Source organism: Galleria mellonella, unplaced genomic scaffold (genome assembly GCF_026898425.1).
Source record: "Galleria mellonella isolate WM207_F2 unplaced genomic scaffold, CSIRO_AGI_GalMel_v1 utg32, whole genome shotgun sequence".
Classification (NCBI taxonomy): Eukaryota; Metazoa; Arthropoda; class Insecta; order Lepidoptera; family Pyralidae; genus Galleria; species Galleria mellonella.
In genome coordinates, this window is record NW_026442075.1 from 4,839,261 (window position 1) to 4,866,980 (window position 27,720).

The 27,720-nt window shown below is 32.0% G+C and overlaps 1 protein-coding gene across 7 annotated transcripts in view; it reads left to right on the forward strand.

Moving 5' to 3' along the window:
* Positions 1-3,825: 3,825 nt before the first annotated feature.
* LOC113510669 (furin-like protease 1) overlaps positions 3,826-27,720 on the forward strand; it is a 246,104-nt gene continuing 222,209 nt past the window's right edge. For 4 of the 7 annotated variants that reach the window (XM_031907131.2, XM_031907136.2, XM_031907137.2 and 1 more), the window contains exons 1-2: positions 4,165-4,465; positions 8,011-8,321. In XM_031907131.2, coding sequence (XP_031762991.2) covers positions 8,166-8,321 — 156 coding nt within the window. In that variant the 5' untranslated portion in view covers positions 4,165-4,465; positions 8,011-8,165. Of the gene's footprint in view, positions 4,466-8,010; positions 8,322-27,720 lie in introns of all 7 variants that reach the window. The other 3 variants (XM_031907132.2, XM_031907134.2, XM_031907133.2) reach the window with 3 other exon arrangements.

Sequence of the window (27,720 nt, forward strand, 5' to 3'; positions counted from 1 at the left end):
TTACTATGTCGCTAGTATTGCAATTTGAGAGTGCGAAATGTCTTAATTTCAATATCGATTTATTGGAATTTATTTTAAGAATAACCCCACAGTAAGCGATGCGTCTACTCCAATTTGTTTTGTCTTCATTATGTTTTTTTTAATGGAATAATAACGCAGCCTGCACTATCAGTATATGCTGGCTGGACACCACAGAGCGATGACAGGTGAGGATGTAGTCAAGTTACTCGTAGTTGGTCTATGGCGACAATTTCTTCAAAAATTAACCACTACAGTTTCCAAGTGAATCACTTGGAAGTCGACCTGATGGCCTATATTGCTAGTAATGAGAACTACGATCCCCTTTATCAACAATAATTGCCTCTCCTATCTTTTTCTTGTTAGATAGTAGGTGTATTAAGTATTATTAACAAATAATTTTTAGAACCAAGCTATCTTTATACTCTATCTTTTTCTTCTATCATCATTCTTTAAGTTAACAACTCATTGAAATCAAATCTGAAGGAATCACAATACAATATTGTAGATGTGTTGTAGTGGGATCCTTATTTCTATGTATATTGTTAAAAAGTGACGTTGTTAACTTTCTTCGCAGACTATCATGTGTTGATCAGTATCAAGGTTACCACATTAGCGTAATATTATAATATAATATAAATATCACAATCCTAACAAAAAATTAAGTCAGTAGATCAACGGACTTTACAATATTTGTATTTGTATTTACAAGTAAGAATATAAAATTATAATACACACTCCAATTAGATTATTTGTTTTTCACCCAACTTTAGATATGAAATATATAGGCTAACTAAGTGTTTTAGTTGTAAACCGATTTCCACCATCGATTAAATTAATCTTCAAATAAAAAATAATTGGATTACAATCGGTCCAAAAACAAACTTTACCCACAATGACTTTAAACTTATTAATTCCTCTTTTATTAACCTCTTTTTGCATCGGGGGTTAAAGTATTTGAACGAATCTTCTAAAGTTACAGATGTGAAAATTGATAAAAAGATTCGAATACTTGGAAAAAAAACGTAATAATCGTTATAAAATTCGATCCAAAATTGTTATAGAAGGTTCGTTTATGGTTAAATGGGTATGGTCTTACTTGTGTTTTGTAATATATATGTTTTAGCTGTTCCGGTTCAACTGTCAGGCAATTTTGTGTAGTAATTAATTAAATAGACCTGTTTTTTAAAATAATTTGAAAATTAGTATGTATTTGAAAGGAATTTCTTTTATAAATTGAATTCATTTTTAGTCGAATCAATAATAAATACGTACGACGAGTGTGCTGTATGTATGTACAGCTCCAGTGAGATGTACCCATATAGCGCTGATTTTCTTAACTCCTTTACCTTTAGCATGCGTACGGGTTGCTAATACCCATTTCTCGAATAGGAGACTTAATACGCTTAACAACAAATACATAAAACATTACAACCAAAACTAAAAAGAACAAACTTTGAATAAATTATTTTATAGTTATACCTACTTATAAATCTAAGCAGTGAGAATTTGATGTTTCGTTTCATGGGATACCTACTGTCTCTTGTGCATATAATCAGGAATTATAAAACTTGTAGAGCTTTATTTTTGACTGAAAGATAGCTAGGCCAACAATAGATAATCAATTTTGAAATTTCTCAAATTGAAAATGAATCTTCTAAAATCTTAACAACAACGTGATATTTTTTTTTTAAAACAGCTTTAGGACTCTTTTATTTATTCAAAATTTAAGGACATTTGTAAGGATTCTAAAATTCCTAATTACCTAATATCTATCGCACTCTACATTCTGATACTTTTGAATATTAATATTGTATAGACTTTTTTAACTTTTAATGACTTTGTAGGTGTATTATCATCATCATATCAGCCTTTAACTGTCCACTGCTGAATATAAGCCTCTTTTTGCCAGTAGTTGCCACGCTTGGCAGGCTGATCGGCAACCGCAGTCAATCTTTAAAGATGTTTTAAGAGGGACGCTGCTGCTCATCCTTCGCCCTCCCTTAGTCGGCTCTCATGATAACTTACGGCTCTCTTGTAGGTGTATAATCGAATTAAATTGACATCTTTTTAAAGACTTAATTAAGCTGTCAACTGGAGTCGTCATAATGTCGTCTCTTTAAGAAAAACGTTCACCAGCGGTTAAACAGTTCGTATAGTCTAGTCCACGCGCCCATTTGAAATAATAACGGAATGTTGTATCGCGTCTTGTGCTCGCAAATAGCTGGAATTCAGAGAGGATCAGTTAATAGATACTGGAGGGGGGTAAGGGATTGTTAAGCAATGGAGTTTGACAGCCCCATTGCTAGCAATATGTCTTATCAGGTCGACCTCCACGTGGTTCCCCCTGGAAACCGTGAATAATTCTTGATGAATTCGTCACGGTGGGCTAATTGACCTGCTTCATCCTCATCTATCATCCTTCACTGGTGTTCCGCCAGTGTATACCGATAGCGCGGGTATACGCTGGTGGAGTACTAATGATCTTTGTAAAAAAAATTAACTAGACGATGTTAGTTCATTGAGGATATATGAAAACAAATTATATGAGGCGTATTAATAAGAATAATAGAAGCTAAAATAATTTTTAATAGAATTGTTGCTATATCTGATTATATGGTATGTTTGTTTCGGCATTAGGTATATAAAAACTACTGCACCAAATTGGATATGCTTTTTATAAATGTATTCCATTAGTTTTAATCCTATATGATATACATAGCTTATATGATATAGATTGCTTAGCGATAAGGCCGCCTTTTGTATCACTTCTCATTAATATTTACTGTATTTGTTATTTCTCTTTTTACTTGGTGCAATAAAGTGTAAATAAATAAATAAATAAAATACATAGAGTGTCTTCATACAAATGCTTCGAGAAAAGCGAGTCAACTTAGTTATAAGCGTTTCCTCTATAACTTCTATAATTAATTTTGTTTTATAATTTTTGTATGTGTTGTTGTGTTGTGTTTTATAATTAAATATAGATATGTACATAAAACACTAACGAAAAAATTAGCTAATTTGATAATTAGCAGACAAAAAGTCGTGCCGTTTTTGAGTCTCGATGCTCTATCTACATAATCTAAGGTTTTAATTTAAAATCTGTTGTACTTTTTGTTTCGGTACAATATCTGAAAGTGTTTTTTAATGGGTGAAAATAGAATGGTAGCCCCCCTGCGCTATCGAAATATGCTGGCGGAGCACCAGATGATAAGTGAGGGTGAATGCAGGTCAGTCAGCCCATCATAACAAATTCAACAAGAATTAACTAGGATGATAGATTTTCCATGGCGTACTAAGTGGAGATCAATCTGGTAGGGCATATTCTTATGGGGTTGTTAAACCCCCATTACTAACATTGATTTTCCATTTTTTATTTAGTCTTTTAATAGTCGGTTTTATTCTACTAGGCATGAAAATGTTACCTATGTTACTTTTTTATAATCGATAATTATGTGTCTATGTCGATGTGTAAGTATTTGGCGTTAATAAGTACTAAACAAAAGATTCAATTAAATAAATAGACTAGATCAAAATTAAGTAAGTAAGTAGTATAGTAATAATTTATAAAATATAATTAAAAAAAATTAACAAAAAAGGAAGTGGCTCTTGCAAATAGAATGTTGAGAAAATTGTTGAAAAAACATTGTAACAGCACTTCGAGTGAAAATATTTTCGTTTCATTATATTTTCACTTCTTTTCCATTTTCTCTGTTTTATAGGAAATGTTGTAAGGCTGGCAATACCGGTATCCTCTCGGGCTCGAATCGCGGGGAGCGACTGAGAGCAGACTAGCTAACGATAAATGAAAACGAACCAGTCAGCATCACGTGCGCGAACGCGACGGGTGTGTGCCGTGCCAGGCCGCTGTATTATTCACGCGTCACTTGACAGTTGTACCGTACTGAATAATGATTATAGACCGACACTGTGTAACGTAGTGATTGTTGCTGCATACTTGTACGTGGGGAATTTATACATAAAACTGGTTATAATAATGAAAATTATAATAACAGTGAGGCGGGATGCGAGAGGTGAACGCTCGTCACAGCGGCGCCGACTCTCACCGTCCACTATTGTCTAAGTGCCACGGAATCTTGGTCCTTCCTATCGGATTCCATCGATGAAACATCCGTCCTTCGACGTGGACTGCACGCGAAATACTTGCGGTTGCTCATCAATGATGTTTACAAAGACTTTATAGAAACAGATAAGATAAAACTTTAGATACCTACTTGTCTACTTATTTCCTTATTACATATGTTATTATTTTTAAATATAAACATTGTAGCATAACACGCGATTATCCATAATAAAGAATGTGCAAATTCTAAATATAAGTGTAGTTACTACTTACCTACTTTAATAATACTGGGTAAGTACATTGTGAACGTCTGCCCCACTTATTTCAAACATTTCTTTTTGCAAAAACATCAAAGAAATGGTAAGTACCTAAACTACTTATTAACTGTTTGAATAAACTTTCTCTAGTGCAGAACCCAGATAGGTAGATTAGTACAGATACTCATCTAGGTAGGTTCCCACCTACATAATATTACATTAACATTTCAATGCATTTGTGGTGCATTTCCTGCTGAACTGTAAACAGAAAACAAACAAGCATCTTTATTATAGATACGTTAATGTTTGTGCTAACTAAGCCTTTAATAATCTGATTAAATACATCCAGATATTTGGCCCCAATTCTAGACGGAGACACAGTTTTTTCCTAAAAAAATAAAACAGTACCGAGGTACCTATTTTGACTCATAAAGCTATTTTATAGTTTTATATAGGAAAGTAGACTCTTTATGTATATTTTTAAGGTATTTTGCTAAATATAGTCAATATTGTAATGTAGAACTACATCTCTATCTATTTACATCTATTTATTTATGTCGTGCGCACATTTAGGTATCTTTATACCTCAAGATGGAGCATTGGTTGCCAAAAACGGACCGTAATCTAGTCATCCAAAAACAACTGACTGACATATTTTTAAAATGTTTTCAGTGTTGCAAGTAATTGTACTAAAATACCTAGTTAGGATTATTTTATTTGAATTGCGAACTATTTTTTTCTCATGTAATATTTATATACATATGTGTATATATTATATTATATACAAATTTATATTGAATTAATTTCCTACCAAACATAGTTATAATAATTTCGTATTGTTTTTTTATTTTCAATTCAACCTTATTTATTTATATACTTACATTTCTTCCACTCACTGATTAATAACTATATTATGGTATTCCTATTTAATAAATTTAAGAATAAAGTTGCCTAGTTGGCCTGTTTTTGGCAAAGCCTTTGTATTGACACACTCCATCTAGAAGTATACGATCCATTACTTGCCTTAAATATTTTCCAGTGGAAAAACCGAAAAGACAAAGTGCGAAAATTATCAGTAGGTACTAATTCATTTATTTAATATACATGAGGTTCAAATCCAATCCATTACCCATGTTGATATGCAGATAAATATATTAGGTGTATTATAATAGACACCTACTAAACAATGTAAGCTATTGTGTGTGAAAATAGAACCAGGCAGTACATTAATTTAATGTACTAAGACGCTATTATTTCACGATACTCTCATCAATATTATACACATAATCCAGTCGAGCTAAGTTGAAAGAAATAACATACTACTTACCTAACATACCATAAATATGACTGAATACAGTGGCATAACTGTAACTGTAAAATAAAAAGAATTGGTACAAAATTGACTTGGTACAGACTTAGAGAGAAATAGACAACGCAAGTTTATAATATAATCGATGTAATTAGTGAGCTCGTTAATTTTTTTCTATTGTCATCTGTGATGTTATCAAGACTACTTATTGATGTTGCAAATTTGATTTGACCCTACCTCAAGATATTATTTTGAATATAATCTAGATATATTGGTAATTTTCTCAATACTTTTGAATTTTCGAAACTCCTAATCGAACATTTGCCCGAGTTCTTTTCAATTTACAAAATTTATTTAAACCGGATATAAATACAAAAATGTATTGTGTGCATATAAATTATACCAATTCATTTAGCTATGTAAATATATAAGAAAATATTTTAAACGCAATTTTTATAAAATTAACATATTTACATTAAATTTTTACTTTTATAGATAGGACTACTATCTATACTGTCTGTATTGAATTTTACCTCAATCGGTAGCTGTAGCAGATAACAAAACTTGAGCATTCCAACAGAAGAGTGAAAAAATACCCAAGTATTTATCTACACGATTGTTTATTTTATTGATGACATAAATGTTCTAAAAAAACAAAAATACTCTTAATGTGATTAATTTGTCTTCAAACGACTTTTTTTTAAATAATTGTAACTTATTTTATGGTCATGCTACATACATAAGGCAAGGCATTATTTTATCAAGTAACGGATGATTAATTCATATCGAGTCAGGTCTTATTATGAGAAACGGAATAAATATCATAATTAACTTGTTTATCGAGAATAAGGTCAAATATAGATTGATAGAAAACGATACTTTGAGACACAAGAACATGCAGATAGATCGGCAATGGACGGGAAAGCAGTGTGATTAATGGGTATCTCATGATACGCCAATAAAGAGTTATATAACGGACTACCCTCTAGCCCTCTCGAACAATGTCCTTCGTTTGTATACTTGACCCAATTATTATGGAGTTGGCTACATTCCCGCGCTCAAAGTTTTAATCTGTCGGAAAACAATGCTCGATGAGTGCATTAGAGGGCCCAACCGCCTAAAGCATCTACACATTCAGGAGACATGCGAATGTTAACGGATACAGAGGAGAAAGAAGCCAAAGGATTTTGTGTAGAGTGTGATTCAAAAGCTCACGGGGCTCGTAAAGACGATGTCGTCCTCCACACGCACGGATGAGAACCGTTCATCTGTACAAACATATATGTAAAATGGAATGAAACGAACGAACACGTAGTAACTCCTCCTATTTCATGTTTTCAAATTTTTCCCCGTGTGTTATGTATTGAGAAATCTACCATTTGCATCTTGATCAAACACCGAAACACGAGTATTCAAATAAATGACACGATATTCAGAGAGACATTTTCGACACCTCGTCACTTAGATGCGGGTTAAAGTCTCATCAGCTCTCATGCGATACATTCAGCGTAATGTGTTAGACGCGTAGAAATGTTTTAACATTCTGCTCATTGGTAAAATTAATTTCATGTTGATATATTTGCATTTTATCAAACGATAATTTACATTGTGTCAAAAAGGAAATATAACTAATAATTAACTTGTAATGGTCGAGTCTTAGTCACTGTACATTGTCATATACATGTGTTTACACTTAATGAGGCTAAACAAATTACGTAAGTATTTATTTATTAATTAGACCGCTAGATATATACACAGTAGTGTACAGCATTTACAAAAGCCGACAAGTGCAACATAGAATTGTCACTTGTTAGTCTGCTGACTTGAAACGTTATATTTAACGTTTTTTAGGAAGCACGGGTAGAACAAGCTGTATGCAGAGTACTTGGGTGGGACCAGATCAGATAGTTTTTTAATAAGTGAAGTTATATTTCCATAATGTTGATGAACAGTCGGTAACACACATGTGATAAACTGTTGTCATAGATAATAGACATCAGGCGTGTCGTAATATTATTGACCCGTTCTTTGTACAAAAAATAATTTAAACACTTCTGTTTATCTGTCACACAAAGTTCACTCGGTCATTGCTATATGCATTGATATTATCTTGAATCGTAAATTGAAGTTACAAATAGAAAAAAAAATATGTTAGTATTTGGAGAAAAAAGTATGTTGTTTCAGTATAATATAAGAAAGTATATGTCAAAATAAAGTGAAGGATTAAGATTCATGTGGCACTTATAATAATGATATGTTTTTAAATTCATTTAAAAAAATAACTTAGTATTCAATTAGTAGATATTCCAAAGTGTAGTGAATACAATTCTTTTTTACAGTTATTTCTTTAGATTTAAATGTAATATCTAAGAGCAATGAACACGATTGTATGACAAAGACCATTATATTACAACACTAGTATCTCGTACTTAAACTTTATTTGTGTGCAATGCTGACAAGTACTAGCCCTTGAGTGTGTGTGTGAGTGTGTGCGATGGCGCGAAGTGCTGTGGTGTCTTCAGCCATTCTCTTGCTGTTGGTGGAGTCTGCGTGTGCGCATTACACGCCGACATGGGCAGTCCACGTACCGGCGGGAAAAGAGGCAGCGGATGCTGTAGCCAGAGATCATGGTTTCATCAATCTCGGAGAGGTAAGTAGTTGTTTGTAAACGGTCTTGCAATAACTTTCAAATAAGTTTATGGCTAAATAATAGTTTGTACCGTTATAGTAAAATAATTATTTAAGGATTCGACGAGAAAGATATAGAACAAAGGTCGGAATATAGATTAGTTTAAGTTAAAATTGTTTGCAAATACAGTTTATAAACAAAAAATGAAATAAATAGTAGGGAGAAAACAAGATTTTTCTTTATAAAATAATGACGATAATAATAGCCTAACGAACGAATGACGACATGGTAAAAAATATATATAGTAAAGGTAATATGAAATATTTAAAAATTGATTTATCGAAATTTTGTTCTAACAAATAATACCTAAAAAGACATATGTCTAACACGGATTGATTGATGCTCTTTCCATGCAATATTTCTCTAAATTAATATCCATTTTTAGTATTGATAACAAAAGTAGAGGGTACATTTTAGATACGACAATAAACATAATAAAAATGAATAAAAATTTATTATACTGGACTATATTTTTTTTATATCAGTCGGTTTACGTATCGCATAAATAAGGTTTCGAATCTCTCTTGGTCCCAAAGGCTTGATTTGGGTCCAACGGAAACGAACTTTGCCAATATGACTTTGTTCTAGGTGTTGTGTAAAGAATGATAAACTCCAAAAACTCCTAATTTTACTTATGGCGCAGGTGTATTTTACCTGCTAAGTTTGAGAAGCAGGCAATTACTATATCAAATATATTGTTTTCAAGTACAGATTTTAGTCAAATGAGTGAAAATTTTCTTCCCCGAAATTTGGATTTGAGCTCGGTTGGGAAGGGGTTTGATAAGGTTGTTTTACATATAGTTAGGATTACGTTTTTTTTAGATTTGATACTCGTATATTATATTATATACTTGTATAGGAATTTTAGGTAATAATTTGTTTATTTTGAAATTATAGCTACATTATATTATACAAATAAATATGCACATTCAATTTTCTATTTTAGGGTTTGTTAAGAATCTTTAAATTCATATACAAAAAGTAATATAGATATTTAATAAATCTTACAGCGATGTGACACTGATAGATAGAATTTTTATGATTATTCAAATTATCAGTTTATGTGATGAATTAATTTAAATTAAAAATAAATTTTAGATTACAAATAAAATAGTGTTTCCTTATGAATCACAATACAATATAAAATATTACAATTGAATTAATTTTAATGTCAACCGTGAAGTACTTCATCGTTGCTTTCTTAGCAGCCTATACATTCCGTATAATTTTAGATTAATAATTGAACGATGACCAATCAATTCCATTCAAGAGTTATAATTGACTGAATGTTAACATTGACCGATTTATAATTTCCTTTAGCGGAAGCAATTTGCTCGAAACGTTCCTCCTAGTACGTACTATCTGGCATTAGTATTGTTTTCTAATACAGTTTCACCTTCATATTGTCATGGTCACTGTAAGTTATAAATTAAATCGGAATTTGGTTTCGATTGTAAGAAAATGGAATTTAGGTTACTAGCCCCATTAGGAACTATTGTTTACATCCAGTATAACTCAGTCGCGGTTGGATTTGGATCCTTACCAAGACACTATGTTTGCTTATTGTCGTTATAATGGGTTTACATTAGATTCAGACAGTGAATAGCGAGCGAGAAATAGAGATTGGAAATGGAACCAAACTAATATTATTAATAGATAATGTATTTTCAATTACTACAAGACATTATTGAATATATATATATATATATATATATATATATATATATATATATATATATATATATATATATATATATATATATATATATATACAACAAATGTATACCTGTTGGTTTCCATAGAATTCATCATCATAGCTTGTTTTGTTTCCTCATTATGTTTATTTACATACCTGTCAGTTATTGTGTCAGAAAATCGTATATTTACCACATGTTCAAAGAAAACTCCTTGAGGTTAAGAGCTTTATTATTGGATTTTCACGAAATGCATTGGTATAAAATTAGCGAGTTATTTCAAGTGAGATTCAAAATTGTGTGGCGTAATACGATTTGAGGTAATACTCCATATATTATGGCCACTACACTCGCTTTGTTTTCAACATCTTAATAAAGAGTGCGTTTATTTGTTATGGATTCATACGTGGAATAATATGCACGTGCTTTATTGGTTTCTCTTTCTTATTAATTATATATATAAGTATATTATAGTATGTTATATATTATTATATATACATTTATTTATGCGTAATGAAAAATCGGTTTTGTTATTCAACACTGGAATTTAAGCCTGATGGCATAATATTATGTATTTTTTCAGCACTGGAACAAATTGGAAGCTCGAAAATTTACAGATTGTTTGATTAGGATTATTTTGTTTAATTTCGCTACCATTAGTATGTGTGTGACTACCAGCACTTGAAGTTTGACCATCACAATTACTATCAGAACTTCTACAACCTTTGGCGAAGGTAAACAAGGCATTTCTGGCAAATTATTAGATCGCTGCTCGGAGCCTAGTGTTAACCGCTTGCCACTCAGACTGTGAAAAACAACGTGTCGTAAAACGTGCGTGAACAAAATGGCAGCTAACCCCTTAAAGGCGTGGCCTATGTTTAGCAGTGGACGGTTAATAGCTGATATGATGATGGTGATGAATGGAATTGTAACCCCATTTGCGCTATCGGTATACGTTGATAGGGCACCAGTGAGTTATGATGGGTGAAGACGAAAGCAGGTCAGTTGGTCAATCCTGAAAAATGCAACAAGAACTAACCACAATGGGTTCCAGGCGGGTGTGGAGGATGCATCGTGTGGATGTTAATCTAAGGTTAGGCTTAGAATTCTATAGTTTAAGTCTATAGTTTATATATGACCTAAAGAATACATATGCTGCGTATCAATAAGAGTGATGTTTATATAATTAATAGGAATTCTACGAGATCTAATAATATTAATGAAGTTGGCAGGCTATATTGTAGGATAATGATGAAACATTTTTGTTCTAATTATAATTATTTACTTACGGTCAGTTCACATTTAAGCTACAAAAATTAGGATGTTTTTTAATACGATATTTTTAAAAGGAGTATATACATATAGGAGGATAAAAAATCAAAGTTAATCCAAACGAAACCACTAACAATAATAATGAATTACAAAAATCCAGGGAAGTTTCTTGTGCTGTCTGTGAATTGAAATAAATAGCTTCTGCTCCCTTCCTTAAATCTACAAAAACAGTCCTACATTATAGAAAACTTCGTCCTGCGAAGGGAGACAGAAATAAGCGTGAAATTTAAGTGGGTTTTATTTAAAGTGGCAAGCGTTTCATTTGCTTTAAGATTTCTATTTCTGTACCTGTCACCGATGCATTAGAGCGCCGGTTCCTAGACCTTTCCTTGTACACCAGAATATGATTTTAGTATTCAAAATGCTATAGGTTATATAAATGACCGATTCGTATGTTGTCACAGTTATAATTTGTTTTATAATCAATTTTTTCTTGCCATCTATTTTAATATTGGATGTAGATTGATACAATTTAGTTTCTCCATATAATTTCAGCCATTAATTGTCCTTTGCCGAATATAATCTTTCCCCATAAGGGGGAATTTTGCCAGTAGTTGCCACGCTTGACAACTACCGGCAACTAACCACGTTAGGACTTTAGAGGTATTTTAAGAAGGACACTGCTGCCCATCCCTCTACCATTAAGTTTTTTAGTAATTTTTTACGACACCTACAGAAAAGTAAGGGGTGGCCTATTTTATGCCAGGACCATACGGCTTTCTCCATATGCTAATGACAAAATTTAAAAGTAAAAACTTGAGATTTTGTTTTAATGTTAATAAATAACATTTGTTTCATTATTATATATTTTTATTGTGTTATAAATAAGCAAGAAAATACTTTATTTGCTTGCTATTTTTGAGTTTATAATTTGTTTGGGAGACAGGCGTGACAGATATGTATGTATGTATGTAATAAGAAAATTATTTGAGAAATTTAAATAAAAATAAGCGAAAAATTAGCCAGATGTTAGATATATCACTTCATTAAAAATATCATAATATAAACGATTTCGCGAGCATCTGCCATTTACTTTACTACAAAATTATAATCTCCATGTATTAGAAAAGAGCTATAAGATTAAACGGCAGAAATTAGATCAGAACCAGACTATAATTACACTTTGGGAGTGCTTCAGATAGCATCCATCAAAAGACTTGACAACTTTGTTTATCTACTCGGATTATGATGGTTTTTATAACACGACTAATTTAAAAATAATGTAATAGAGTGATACGAGGGATATGGATAAATTGCACCTATAAGCGTTAATAAATAATGTATGCAATATTTTTTTTTGTACTATGAACAAAGTCACAGATATCGATTTAAGAAGATATATATTCTTTATTGCACTAAAACATACAGTAACAACAATAAGTTAATAACAATGTTAGATATGGCATGATAAATTGAAATAGTCTATGTAAAATTTATAAAGTTTAGGGACATGTTTTGAATAACATAGATGGCGTGGCGGCCGATATTGTTTAACATTTATTTTTTAAGTAAGACCTTAGATATTAGATAAATTGTTAAACTTATTTGATTTGGAAATTTCAAGAAAGATTTTAGGGTTTATAGCTTTGATTCTAAAACGCCCTTCTTTAAATCAATCTTAAAAACTAAAATTCGAATTGGATAGTAAAATATATTATACAACACATAAACATAATTTAAATTTTATTTGACTGAACTGTTCTTTTTTTTAATGTAATCCTTACATGTTCTTAGAATAAAGATTTCAGTGTGACATCGAATCGAATTTTAATTTAAGTTTGGTAGATTTAGAAAATGCTTCTTTGAAGTCGATGCCATTGTTTCCTAATACATATTTAATTACATAAATTCAGAGGTTGTAATGTCACATATGTCAATTTCAATAATGATTGTAAATTGTTATATTAAATAATTTGTTTGTGCACATATAACACTGTCCATTGGTAGAGAGAATAATGGATGCTTTGAAGCCTTAGTGAGATGAGCACAAAAGGTTGCTGTCACTCGACCCATCGGTTCTATGTTGCTGTTCGATAACAAAATGTCGTGTCGTCGTTGTCAGGCTACTGACGTCACGAGACGAGATAAATGTAGCACAACATAAATCAAGCGAAACTGCATCTTATGGTACAAACATACAGGTTAAAATTTTTCCATTATAAAGTGTGATGGCAATCTTGTCCGTTGTGCTTGGGTGACCATGCGCGTTTATTATTGTTTAAGTGTTGGAAATTCTGTTTTTTTTTTTTAAATGTAGGTTCAAATTACTTACTTATGTCTTCTAAGGTACGTATTTACATTATGTCTACACTACGTGTACCTATTTTAAGTAAGTACTGTTTGTGTGGTACCTGTAATTTTGGTGCACTCGTAGTAATGAAAGGACAAAAGATTCGAGCTCATGCACATTTCTGGAAAACAACACACACGTGCAGATATGAATAATATTAAGTATATTTTATCTTAGAATAGGAATTTGTAGTACGGGAATATTTTTAAATGCATTATGTGTATTGGATTTGTATCTAATAATGTTTAAATTCATAAACTTTATTCAATTTTTGCTTAATTTTTTATTTAATGTATTCTTTTGCTATATTTTGGTTTTAGATCAGTATTATTGTCACATACATACACACACACAACATATTCTTATACTTTTATATACACATTACGCTCTCATATACTATAAATGTACTTAATCTAATATGCATTTGTTTTTGTTAATGTTTCATGTGTACAATTTGTAAAGTTAACAATAGCTATAATATTAATTAGTTGGTATTTATTTGCAAGTGTAAATTTCTCGCACAGATTATGTTTTTAAAGGGCGGAACTTTGTGATTTAAGTATTGTTTATAATAATATGAGGTGCCATCTTTTGTACATAGTAATGTAATTCAAGATGAAATGAAACACATTTCATGTCATTTCATTTTAGTGTCAAACTTAAAAGAACTGACAGCGAAGTCAATCGTTGGGAATAATACGCTTGTGTATTTTTGTTTGTCTAGAACGGTTTACTTTAATAGAAAATGTATGTGTACTGTATCTTGTCTTTTTGTTCTCTTTTTATGACAGGTCTGGGAAATTGGCGATACTATTTAGAACTAGAGTGTAAATTGCTCTGGATCCATGAATTTTATTAGAATAGCATTGTCTGGACCGCGACAAGCTCGCGACCTATAAGTGACTTGAAAGTAAGGAGGCTTTTGACTTTTTTTTTAATATTATGGTACTTACGCTATTTAAACAGATTTCGACGATTCTCGCAAGACTAGTCTCTCGTAGATCAACTGTATTTACCAGGATTAATTAGTCTGAATGTGTGACACTTGTTTATTACATTAATTTTCTTAAGGTTAAGGAGATTTTAACAACAAAATAACAAACATAAAATATAATATTTTTTTTATAAAGAAATGTAGAATACGCAACATTTTATTTGAAAACTACTATTATATACAAAAAATACTCAATACATACACAAATATTAATTTGTGTACTTTTCCTTAGACGAACGAACAAATAAAGTAATAAACAATCACTTTATAAACACATACATTTACCTCAATTTAGAAACAATTGGTTATTGGTTATGATAATGTAAATTTCAAATTTATTGATGCTTTGTATATTTAGGATGATTTTGTTTTTTAAAAGGTAAAATACAACTTAGAAGTAATTTTATTAATAAATGCAATTAGAAAATTTACTGGCAGAACACAAATTAGATATTATAGGAATAATAATCAAAAACTAGCTAATTAATTATGGAATAATGTCGGATGGCATTACTGTTATGTTAGTTGGAACGAAAAGAAAGGCCAGAGAATGATTGCATCGCCTTTTTATATCTGTTTGTCCTCTCTGCCTTTTGCACTAATACAGATGGATAATAACTTATATATTTTTAGACGGTATTTACTGTATAAAACGCAAAATAAGAATAATTTGAAATTTCAACTGTAGAATATCAATTGCAAATAACAGGTGGGTAACCTTTCAGATTGGTAAGGCGTGGGTAGCTTGTTCGTCTGAAATTTAGGATGACGTCATAATATGACTGTATATTCCCTGTCTATCTTTTGTGTTACTGTTTTAGGGTGTAGTTAACGTGTCTTTCAATGGGTCACACAATATTTATTCAACTGTATACATATAACACTCGTAATATAAACTAACCTTTTGTTACATATTCTGTGGTTCAGATCAGGCACGTCGCATCTAAAGCTAGGGTTAGACTATAATAATATTTTAGATAGTATGGTTATTGGTTATTCTTTGCCTTCACTTAGGTTAATCTCATCCTTTGACGTGTGTCATACTCGCAATTTATGACCATACGAAAAAGGATTACACCACGCCTGTACACGGCCTGTAATGCTACACACAATTGCGTGTGTACAGACGTCATCAGTTTATTAAAAGTGACAGTCATGGATCACGCCGTTTTTGTAATGTCCGGTTTGAGTAATAACAAAGAACGCAGAACATACTCGTAAAGTAGATTAAAATTCGAATGATACTAGATCTAAAGTAGATCTATTATCATACATTGGTTTCTATAACAAACATAACAAATTATCAGTTCAATCAAATTGGTTTGGAAGAGGCCTTACGATACATTAAAACCTCTTTAATCCAGTTGGTCGAAAGGAAAATCTGTACTGACCCTCCCGTAATCTGTACTGAATTCCGTGAGGTTCATGGTAGAAAATGTCATAACTCAGCCAATATTTCGGATTTATCATTCCGTAGTAGACCGCTATGTTTAACATTTAAACTAACCTAAACAAGGAATAAAGGAAAGAAATGAGGTATTTCTTTAAATGTTTGTTTCGTTAAATATGCTAAAAACATTCCAAACATTGTGATCATTTTTGTTCCATTCTTTTATTGTTCTTGTTTTATTTTTTGTCTAATTCGATCTTTATGTTTCTATGTATAATCTGCATAGTAACAAGAATAACATCATAACTGGATTTCACAGCTTTATAAACTAATGTTGGGATATTGGTTCTCCACATCACAGATAATATAATACTACATAATACTCACCCACATACTGGAGTCCCATATATGCGTTGATAAGCTAAGGGGGTCGAATGAGGATCAGTGGATTGTGTGAGATTAATTCATCAACCACCCACTTTACCATTTCTGGCCAAACGAAACTATCTGACTTGGCTTAACGACTATTATCTAACAGCAACAATAGGTATGGTCGGCCGGATAACATCGTTGATGTATGCTGACCAATTAATGTAACTGAGCTTATTTGTGAATAATTGAGTTGGGCATGTGGTGCTGTTCCAATCATAGCATGAATATAAAAAAAATAACCTTCCAAGTACTTTCTATAAGGTTATGCTGATGGTTATAGTAAGATTGCATAATTTTATTTTTCTAAAATCTATTTTTTTCTGGTCATCGTTGGGTAAGAGGCAATTGGAAGAAAAACATAATATCTTCATTAGTATAAGAGAAACTAGCTATTGTTCTATTGCTTGCTAGAGATAATAATCTAGCTAGTCAGTGTGCTATTATTAAATTATATTGTTTTAGCTGTCGTCTGGTCCCGGCATAGAATGAGACATCTTTTCCTTTCTCGTGGGTGTCATAAGATTCGATTAAGGGAACTTAATGGATGAAAAATGGGCAGTAGCGTCTCCCTTAAAACATCACCAAAACTTGACTGCGATTGCCATCCCGTCTGTCAAGTGTTACAACTACTGGCAAAACTCTACTTATGGTGGAAGCCAATGTTCAGCAGTAAAGAGGTAAAGACTGATATAATAAAAAAAATTGTTTGAGGGGAAGAGATCTGTGTTCAGTAATGATAAGTACAATAATAAAACAAGTAAGGTAGTAGAGTAAGGAGATAATTTAAAATGATAAAACACCTAGGTCAAAGGTCATGTATATTTATTAAGTTTATCACGATTTATTCAGTTAAACGCAATATAATGACAAGACATGTTAGAGCATGTCGTCGTCTTATCGATATACGTCGTTAAGTACCGCGGTTTTTCTCACATTGTACGCAATATCGTTAATATCAAATGTTTTTTTTTTTTTATACAACTTAGAATGGCAAACAAGCTGACGGCCCACCTGATGGAAAGTGGTAACGGTCGCCTATAAAAATGAGCAGAACCATGGACATAACAGAGTATACTGTTTCGCCCATGATACCACCCATGCGTTGCCATTCCTGAGGACTCAGGTGTTATTCCTCTGTACCCAGTAAATTCACGCCATATCCCAACCTTCAAACCGAAACACAGCCATGCAAACACAACTGCTTCACGGTTGAAACACGAATGGGACAGAGGTGCCCAAGCAATCGACTTTTGTACAAAGTCTCCCTCTATGATACAAATAAACTTTTGTTAGTAGATGCCACGGACCAATATTTTGATATATTAAGACGGAGTTGGTTAAGAAATATAGAGCTCGGAACAAGATCTAGAAGAGGTAAAAGAATATTGCAAGAATTACTTGAAACATTGTTCTCGAATGCAATAGATTAACAAAATAACGCACGTTTACGCTAACAAAAATTGGAAGAGTAAAGGAAGATTAAGTATATTTTTGACTTGGTCTAACTTTACGTTTATGGAATTTTATGTACAATTTTAAATTTCAGACTTAATAAAATGTTAAAATTTAAATTATTAGTGTCCCTAGTTTTAATCAGAACACTAAAGGAATGCTTGGAGCGTCCAATTGTCAATTTAGAGTGATAGGATCAAAATTTACAGCGGTTTTTCAACTCACGTTTTTTCAGGAAGAATGTACAATTTTCCTGGGTTGGTTCTGTTTATATATAGAAATACCTATAGATCAATTATTTTTACGTAAGCGAATTACTATATTTCGTAAGAAGCACGCCTTTCTGCTTCACTGACCATGGCGAACTCAACGACTGTGGCGACATCAAGTTTCCATAATCAGTTAATTTAAAAAAAAATTGTATAACAACTATGTCTATTTGCTTCCGCCGAAAAAAACTACGTTGTTATGCTTGAGGGCTAATGTATAATTTCCCCGTAGCCAGTAATTTCAATTCCATACGCTTTAAATCTAAAAAGAGGTATTTATCTGTGACTTACGTGTAAAGTCTTCTTTTAGAAATCTGCCATATAGTATGTAATATATTGTATTACGTATAAATCTATACATATAATTAATTGTTAATAAAATAGAAGATTGATGACTAAAATGTCTTGCTCTATCAGTTTTATCCTTTGTCATTATTGTATTATTTTGTGGGGAGTATTTAAGTGAATACAATAACAACTTATTCATCACAAGTTATCAGTGAGTTATTGACATGTTTTTATAAGTAAATTTTGTGGTAAGCTTCCTTTATAATTATACCTATTTATTGTGTATTTGTTCATTATATGTAATTGCTTATTAAGATGCTGCGGTAGGTACACGCTTTCGAATACGAAGATAGATTCCTATTTCACAAATTTAACGATATTCAACCTAATAATATTGACGTAAAGGTTCAATATTAAATGCGTACAACATTTTATTGTAATCAGCTGTCAAATGAGGTTTCGGAATAGAGTGTAAATGTAATCCGCAGCGACCAAATCTAACAAAATCAATAGCCAAATAGCCAATCATTGGGGACTTTTGGGGAGGACAGGTCATGCTCCCGTAGTGCTCAACAACGGTCGGTACATTCATGACATCGTGTTATTTGACATTTCTCCATAGCTTTGACTTTTAGTGATTATGAAACTAAACATGTTCACTAACATGTAATATAATAATAATAAAGAAATACAAATTAAAATTAATTGGACCAATGCCATCACTAATACAAGTATTATAGTAACATATGAACATGCTCTTTACTTAATTTGTTGTTTTTGTTGGTTACAAAGATTTATATGTCGGTGTAAAAATGAGTAAGGCTATGTTGATTTGGGTATATGAAAAGAACAAATGTACAAAAATATATATGAATATATCAGCCGTTAACTGTCCATTGTTGAATATAGATCTCCCCCATAAGAGGGGTTTTGCGCTAGTACTAAGTAGTTGCTTGGTAGGCGGGTTGGCAACCGCAGTTAGGCTTTTGGTAATGTTTTAAGAGGGACGCTGCTGTCCATTCTTCAACCAATAAGTTCCTTTAGTCACCTCTTACAACACCCATGGCAATGGAAAGGGTGGCCCATTCTATGCCGCACTACACGGTAAAAAAGTTGATATAGGAGGTCAAGGCATACTCCTATATAGACTATCTATGTGCTATCTAAAAGAGGAGTCAAAGGTCGTATACATGAGACAAGTTCTAAATATGGACGAAACAAAAGATGTTAGGAAAGATAGTTTAGGTCGTCTCTAGGTAAAGGTAACTAAAGGTTAGCCCCTTGTAATTTGCAAGTAACTAGAGTTCAAATAATAATTATTCAAATCTTAAATTAATAACCTTACTTACGTTATAACCGTTAGAAAGTGAAAGGGTGTATTTCGGCTACACAGCTAAAGTCGCGTTTAAAAATTAGTACTCAAAATATAAATTTTCGCATATCAGGTATACTTGCAAATAAATTAAAACATTAGGAATAGTGCCATTAGATATTTCTTTATTTGCTTTATGATATCGATATTAACCTAATTCGTTATCAGACAATATTTATATCACCGTTGATAAAGGTTAACTTTCATGATATAAATTTTTATATATAACATATTTTCCCAAACATTTTAATTGTTGATCATTTGTTGATAATAATAGTTTAGTTATTTAGTTTATTATGTTAGTTAAGTAACATATACGAAATAATAAATCTGAAGGGTTGATAATTTTTAAATCTCACTATTAATGTTTGTTCACTTAACAAGTGCCCGTGACGAAGTAAAAAAGTAACTTTATAAAAAAAAAAATTAAGCCATTTATGTACAATATTGGCCGTATAGTCTCGGTATAGAATAGGCCACCCCTTCTTTTCTGTGAGTGTGTGAGTGGGTGTTGTAAAAGCTGGTTACAGGAGGGCGAGGGATGTGTAACAGTGTCTCTGTTAAAACGTCTCTAAAGCCTAACTGCGGTTGTCAATCCGCCTGCTAAGCGTGGCAACAACTAGCATAACCTCCCATGGGGGAGGCTTATGTTCAGCAGTGGACAGTTAAGGGTTGATATTATGATGATGATGATGATGATGATAATGTATAATTTTAATCCAATAATTGATTGATATGTAAGCAAATATTATTGTTTTTACCATCATATGATCAAAGGACCAAATTGAGTCAACAGAATAGTTTAAATTCAATGTTCCTTTCTATTATATTGAATGTTTTATGAAGCATTTCTAAAATAGCAAAATTAGAACACTGTACCCATACTACTAATTCAGTAACCAAAGATCTAATTGGCTTCCGCAAAATGATACTTGATTCAACTGAAAATAATAGTTTGACTCATGAAATATGCAACACTATGAATAGAGTCGGTGCACATCTTTGTAAATAAACTCTACACTCAATCGACACTGTTTATATAAACAATTTTTGGTATTTATTGAGGTCCAGTTATTGAAAAGAGAGTCTCTTACAAAATATAAAACATGCAGCGCGTAACTCTAAAAGTTAATTATATTATTATTATTATATGTGAATGGTTTGTTAGTGAATAAAATTCTAGCGCTGCAATAATGAAGATCTGTTAACTAATGATGAGATTCGCTTTTAAAAAGTTATACATAATATGTATTTATCTAAAACCTATATAAAAATATAGAACTCTATGATTGGGGTGGAAAGAAGAGTATCTCGGCTTTTGATGCCGTTTGTATGAAGCATATATGAATTAGCAAAATTAGAGCGCGACACCAATTGGGATACAGTAACTAATAATGAGTTTGACTTCCGCAAAATTTAATTTAATTCATAATGTAACATTATGAAAAGAGTCAATACACTAGTTTTACACATTATTGTAAAAATGAACTCTATTGACACTGTTTATATAAAACGTTTTTGTCAATTAACAGAATTGGGGCCCTGAACTATTTTGAGCGACACTAATATATTGCTGTAGGGACTGAGTTTCGGTTACATATTTTAAATTTGGTAGCGTCATATTTAAATGCACACGTGCTTGTATAAATAGTACTCGTAGTAAAAACTGTTATATGTGTTCCTGACAATATGCGACAAACTTTAGTGACCTCAAAAGCTGTTTATATGTTTGATATTAAAATCTACAAAATCATCGCCTTTTCTAACTTCGTTTATAGCACGTACGTATGTTTGACATGGTTCCAAATAAATTCTTTAATATGTTTCGTAATAAGGTTTCGAATGTGATTGTTAATATGCAACGTGTAAATTGACGTACCTTATTCATAAAAACTGGCCTTGCTATTCATTAATAGAGTCTCAACAATTTTTTATCTCTAAAAAAAAAAACAAATAATAATAATTTAAAATTCTCAAAGAGTGTATTACTATATGGTGCCGTTGGTACAGATACAGCTTGTTCTTTTTTGAAATTTTTTTTTCTAATTCTTGATATAATAAATTTTAATAAGAAATTTTTCTAGGAGAAAAAAAAAAATTTCTCCTAGAAAACCCTACTCGTAATTACTAACATCAGTTTTAAGAACTAGGTTACCTAAATATATTGTATAATTAGCACTTATATGTATTGATAGCGAATAGCGTTATAAAAGATCATTTATTACTATATATCAGACTGTTTGCATTAAAATGACTACAATAATGTTGTGTGTATTGAAAAACAACTTGAATTATTGATAAACTGACAAAGTGTTATTTCAACATATGTACTTAAGGTATTTATTATTACTAACAATTTGCAGGTAGATAGGTGTAATCATATGACTGTGTTGTTTCCTTATTGTATATGTATATAGTGTATTACAGCAATAAATACATATAACGTAAATTTAAAACTACTTATTCGTAATTTAGAATTTGTAATTTTGCACAGGGATCCCACTGGTAAAATCCGTATAAGGAGAGCTTTCTCAGAAATTATCTGTATTGGATGGGGCTTTCAGCTTTTTTCTGAAGCGTTTTTAAACTAATATTATAAAGAGGAAAGAGAGATTTGATTTTTTGTTTGTAAGGGATAAAAATAATCTATTTTAAAGTTCTTTTACCTGTAGAAAGCTTATAACATTCAATATCAGCAAGTAACATAGGTTTTATTTTATTTTTAAAAGAACTGTGCAATATCGAAGTGGGTAGCCGGTATGTATTTTATAATATGCTTGCTCAGATCCACAAAAGTGAGAATTAAGAATATGACTCACGTTTGGTACGTAGTTCCTTCACATATAATTTAAATGTATGTATTATGTCTGCATCTATGTTTTTATGTATATATATACATACTAGTAATTCTAGACCTCTCTCAGTTCATAATATTATCAGAATTATAATATACAGATAGAGAGGCCAATATTTGGTACTTGGTGATCTCTGTGTACACCAAAACGTAGCACTAAGATAAGAATAGATAGAATTTTCTTGAAATTGTACATTAGGCATGTTCAGTTTCATAGGTTGTCGACAGTGCAGTCGTGTATTGCGGAGTGTTTACATTAAACGTACTTCGGAGTTGACGTAGACGGGTTGTAAATTGTGGTCGCCGCTGACACATAGTGATGGGGCGGCGGTGTTTATATATGACTACTGCTTTTTCTAATAAAGGGAGAGTGTACAATAGTTTTTGTTTTTTTTTTTTTTTTGAGGTGGAAATAAAATGTTAACCCCATCTGCACTATTAATATATGCTGGCAGGGTATCAGTGGATAGTAGGTAAGGATGAAGTTAGTTAGCTCATCGTAATTAGTTTCCAGAGAAAACCGCGAAGAGGTCGACCTGACCGCTATATTGCGAGTAATGGGACTGATAGGTTATCAAAACTTCTTTTCCCAGTTGTCTGCTTAGGTAGCTTATAGCTGTCTCGTTAGCGTTCTGTTTCTCATTAGCATTATATGTACAGTTTTTTTAGATATAATGTGATATGGCAGTAATATAAGGTTCGAAGACATAACATTTTAGTTCCCAGGAATTGCAACAATTCAGGGAAGGTGTTGTTTATGAATATATGCAACGGTGACCACTTTTCATCAAGTGGACCGTCAGTTTGTATGTCTTTCCAAGTTGCATGAAAAAGAACAAACTCTCTTTACGACTTTGTCCATGTACCAACCATAAATTTTTTTATGTCATATCAAATAATACGAATAAGCCAAGTTTTGTAGCTATCGGTTCTAGTTAATAACTTTAAAAATGATTATTGTACTTTCGTTTTTAAAAATTAATTGCTATATCTTTAAAAACGATTACTCCAAAAAAAGGAGGTATTTTTTTCAATTGTATTAAAATCATTTGAAAATATTTATGCAATAATTTCTCATGGATATTCCAGGTTATATGACTGTTTTCTCCATAATTAGCTCCAGTTTATATTAACTAGCAATGAATATTAATAAGTTTTTGTAATAATTTCATTATTTGTTCATATTTTTTTGTTCGTCTGAGAATACATGTAATTCATGTACTATCATATAAGTTGTTATTCAAGTTCCATTGAATTTCACGCACATTTTAATAGAACTGTGATCGTATACAGGAAACGGCAATGACCTGTGCTAAGATTATCGATATAAGGACACCAAAACGTGTTATGGTGTGCAGAAATTCCATTGAAGGCTGTCAAACGCGTCCATTTACATTTGGGGTATACCTATTTCGCTTCTATTTAAATGTATCTACGTTGTTTATATACAAGAATTTTGTTTATAATGGGTTGTATTGTTATTCAAATTTTGTTACAATTATTATTGTTAAAAATTTATTTTTTTATAATATTCTGATTTTTACTATGTCTATATGTATATGTATAACGGGAAATTAATTTACTGTTTAGACCACAGACCGGGGTTTAAATATTTCTCTCCGAACATATTCGTATTTATCTTTATCTTTTACGATAATGTTAACATTTTAAACACAACTTTGTGTATGGAGCGTTGGCAGACTAAATATATATAAATAATTAAAGATTAAAAAAATCAAATTATATGAAACGAATATTTATTTATTTAAGCAATAATATCTTAAGATTTTATCAATTTATATAACTATATTAATTAAACAGACTTTCATCGTGCCTCTGACCCGACTGTTTATTTCTCTTTACATCGAAAGGTTGCCAGGAAGAGATCGGCTTTAGCGATAAGCCCGCTCATTATTATCGCTGTGTATATCACATCGTTTGTTGTTATTTTTGTTTTTCTAAACTTTTTACTGTAAGTTTTTGGAGGGAACATTAAAATATATTTAATAGATAATTTCGTTCGTTATTAGATTGTTTGTTATTTATATTAGTAAGCACTGCTTAGTTAGAATTATGCATTTACTAGACGTGTTTGTGTACGGTAGACTGTCGGTACACAAAAACTTCTATCTAGATTAGACAACTCCGATATTGCATCAATGCCGAGGCCAATGAAAACTGACAAAAAAAGTATACCTAAATTTCTTCAAGCCCATTTCATTTTTTTCTAAACAAATAAAAAAATAATTTCATTTCTCCAAAATTTCGCGAATAGAATATTTTTTTTATTTAAAATTGTAAATAATATCCAATCTGGCAACACTGCCTTCATAGGCGGTGCGGTACACGCGTTCAATATCTATTTATTTATGCATAATCGCTGATCCTCTCGCTTCTCTCATTACCCACAGCTGTCTCGGCGTGTTGCCAAAATGCGTTGGCGCCTTTGCTGGTATACAAACCATCATTCGCAGCATGAAAGTGTGTCGCCTTTATTAACAAGTCATTCACATCAAGAGTTTTAAATAGTTTTTAGGCAATTAGGATAATCAGAAAGTTTTGACAATGTAAGGGTGCAGCTGCCAAGTTGTGAGATGTATATGGCTTGAAGATAATTATAAAGTAATGTAACTAATAAATTTTAAAATTAATGTTTACTTATGTCCTTTTGAATAAATCTCAATTAGAAAATTGAAGATGATAGATAAAATACCTGTATCTGCTATCGGCCTGCTTGCTAACATGATTTTAGAGAGGGCAGAAGGGTTTGTTAGTGATCGACCTTCTCGTGGTTCCCCATGGAAACCATTATGATTAATTTGTTGTTAAATTTGTCACAATGGGCTAAGTGACCTATTTCATTCTCACCTATCACTCCTCTCTGGTACTCCACCAGCGTATACCGATAGCGCAGACGGAGTTACCATTTCATTTACATCCATAATAAAAAAAACATGATTTTAGATTGTCTAAGGACACTATCAAACATGAGTTCTGTGCTATAGTATTTTGTGATAAATCTCTCTTATTTCAAAGTAGTTATGGGTACCAAAGAATCAGGCAATTCTACGAATGATGGATTTTCAAAGTTTATTAGAAATGCGCTTCGCAACCGCAGTAACTAACGACATTCAATGAATCGTTATCCTTGATTGGAAGGGAGGACACTCAGTGTTTCTAAGAAATCTATGTCTAGAACAGTTGGAGATTTGTGAAATTGGAAAAGCAATTGTGGACGATTCTCAAATTTCCAAACAACGATCGCTCGAACGGAATGAGATTCTGTTTTCTTTCGAATTCATTCTGCAATCGTATACGAAGAGGGTGGGGTTGTCTGCGTTTTCTAAGGGGCAATCGTTGGCTTAAACGCTCTGCCGGAGGCCTGAGGAGCGAGGGGAGGGGCACCGTAGACACGAGACGGGCTTTGTGTGTGCGCCTTTATCTCCGGCGAGCCACAAACACCCTGTCCGGCAGAGTGCCCGCAAAACCGATTGCATTAACTTTAGAAAAACTCGTTGCCAATGTTGAGTGACGAACTAATTTTGTAATAAACTATAAATCGAAAAATGATTTTGAACCGATTCTGATCAAAATGTTAAATTATATGTTAATAATTTGTGCATTATTCAAATATAAAAGTAGACCACTAGAGGGAGACTTTGTACAAAAGTTATTTGTTTGGGCGTCACTGTTCCATTTGTGTTTCTACCGTGAAGCAGTTGTGTTTGCATGACTGTTTCGGTTTAAAGAGTGGGATGCCGCTGTGAATTTACAGGGCACAGAGGAATAACACCTGAGTCCTCAGGAATGACAACGCATGGGGGGTATCATGGGCGAAACAGTATACTCTGTTATGTCCATGGTACTGCTCATTTCTATAGGCGACGGTTACCACTTTCCATCAGGTGGGCCGTCAGCTTGTTTGCCATTCTAAATTGAATAAAAAAAGATCATTATTATTAGCAACACTACAAGTAATACACAGACAAAATTCAACTTCTCAATGTAGAATCTTGAAGGCTCGTATAGACGAAGGTAGCATTCTTAATGTAAGGTAAGCATACAAAAAGATTATTGGATAATGCAAAGGGAACTAAAAATATGGACACAGGGAACTTTATTTTAGTGTACAAGGTAAAGGTGTATATGTTTAGTGATGACCCCGTACTACTGTTGTGTGAGGCGATCCCCCTTTATTTGGAATAATGACGACAGAAACTGACAACACGTATATAAAGTATTATAAGAAGATTTACTTCTATTTTTTCACCCTAATGTGTATTTGTTATCTTTTCCAAAGCAACGCCGTACTACATCCAGCATGTTCAATCCCATTCTTTCATGGTGTATTGATTTAATGTACCTACTTATCTATGAATATCTTTATTACCCTCCGTAAAGAATTTAACTCAATAAAACTTGTGAAAGAGTAAGTTTTTCGCTTACAAATATTTAAACATAATATTTAACAGGTTCCGTGGGAAATAGCTAGTTTTAAGTACTAGATAACCAATATAATCGAAAGCGTGTAAGATAAAGCCTGTCTGTCAATTATAAAATAGCTTTGATGTGGGTGTACGCTAATCTGATAGGTTTGTGTCTTCTGTAACATCAATTATTAGCCAAGACATTCAATATGGGTTGATTGTGGTTAATATTGGGATTTATGGATTGTATTGGCTATGAACTAAACTAAACATAGAATTAGGATATACTCGTACAATCTGTACTAATATAAAGAGCTCTAATTTAACAACTCATCTTTGTTAAGTCGAAACCGGGGAAGGTACAAAAATCATAAGACTTGATACATTTTTTAAATAAATGAGAAGAGGAATAAAAAAGGATTATTGAAAATATAATCCGCTAAAATAGGTAAAACAGGGGTTAAACATTAATACTTTTTGAGTCTGTCACTGAATTTCGATATTTATATCGAAAAATTTATTGTCTATTTAGGTTTCATCATCTGATCATAGATTAGCTAAAAGCT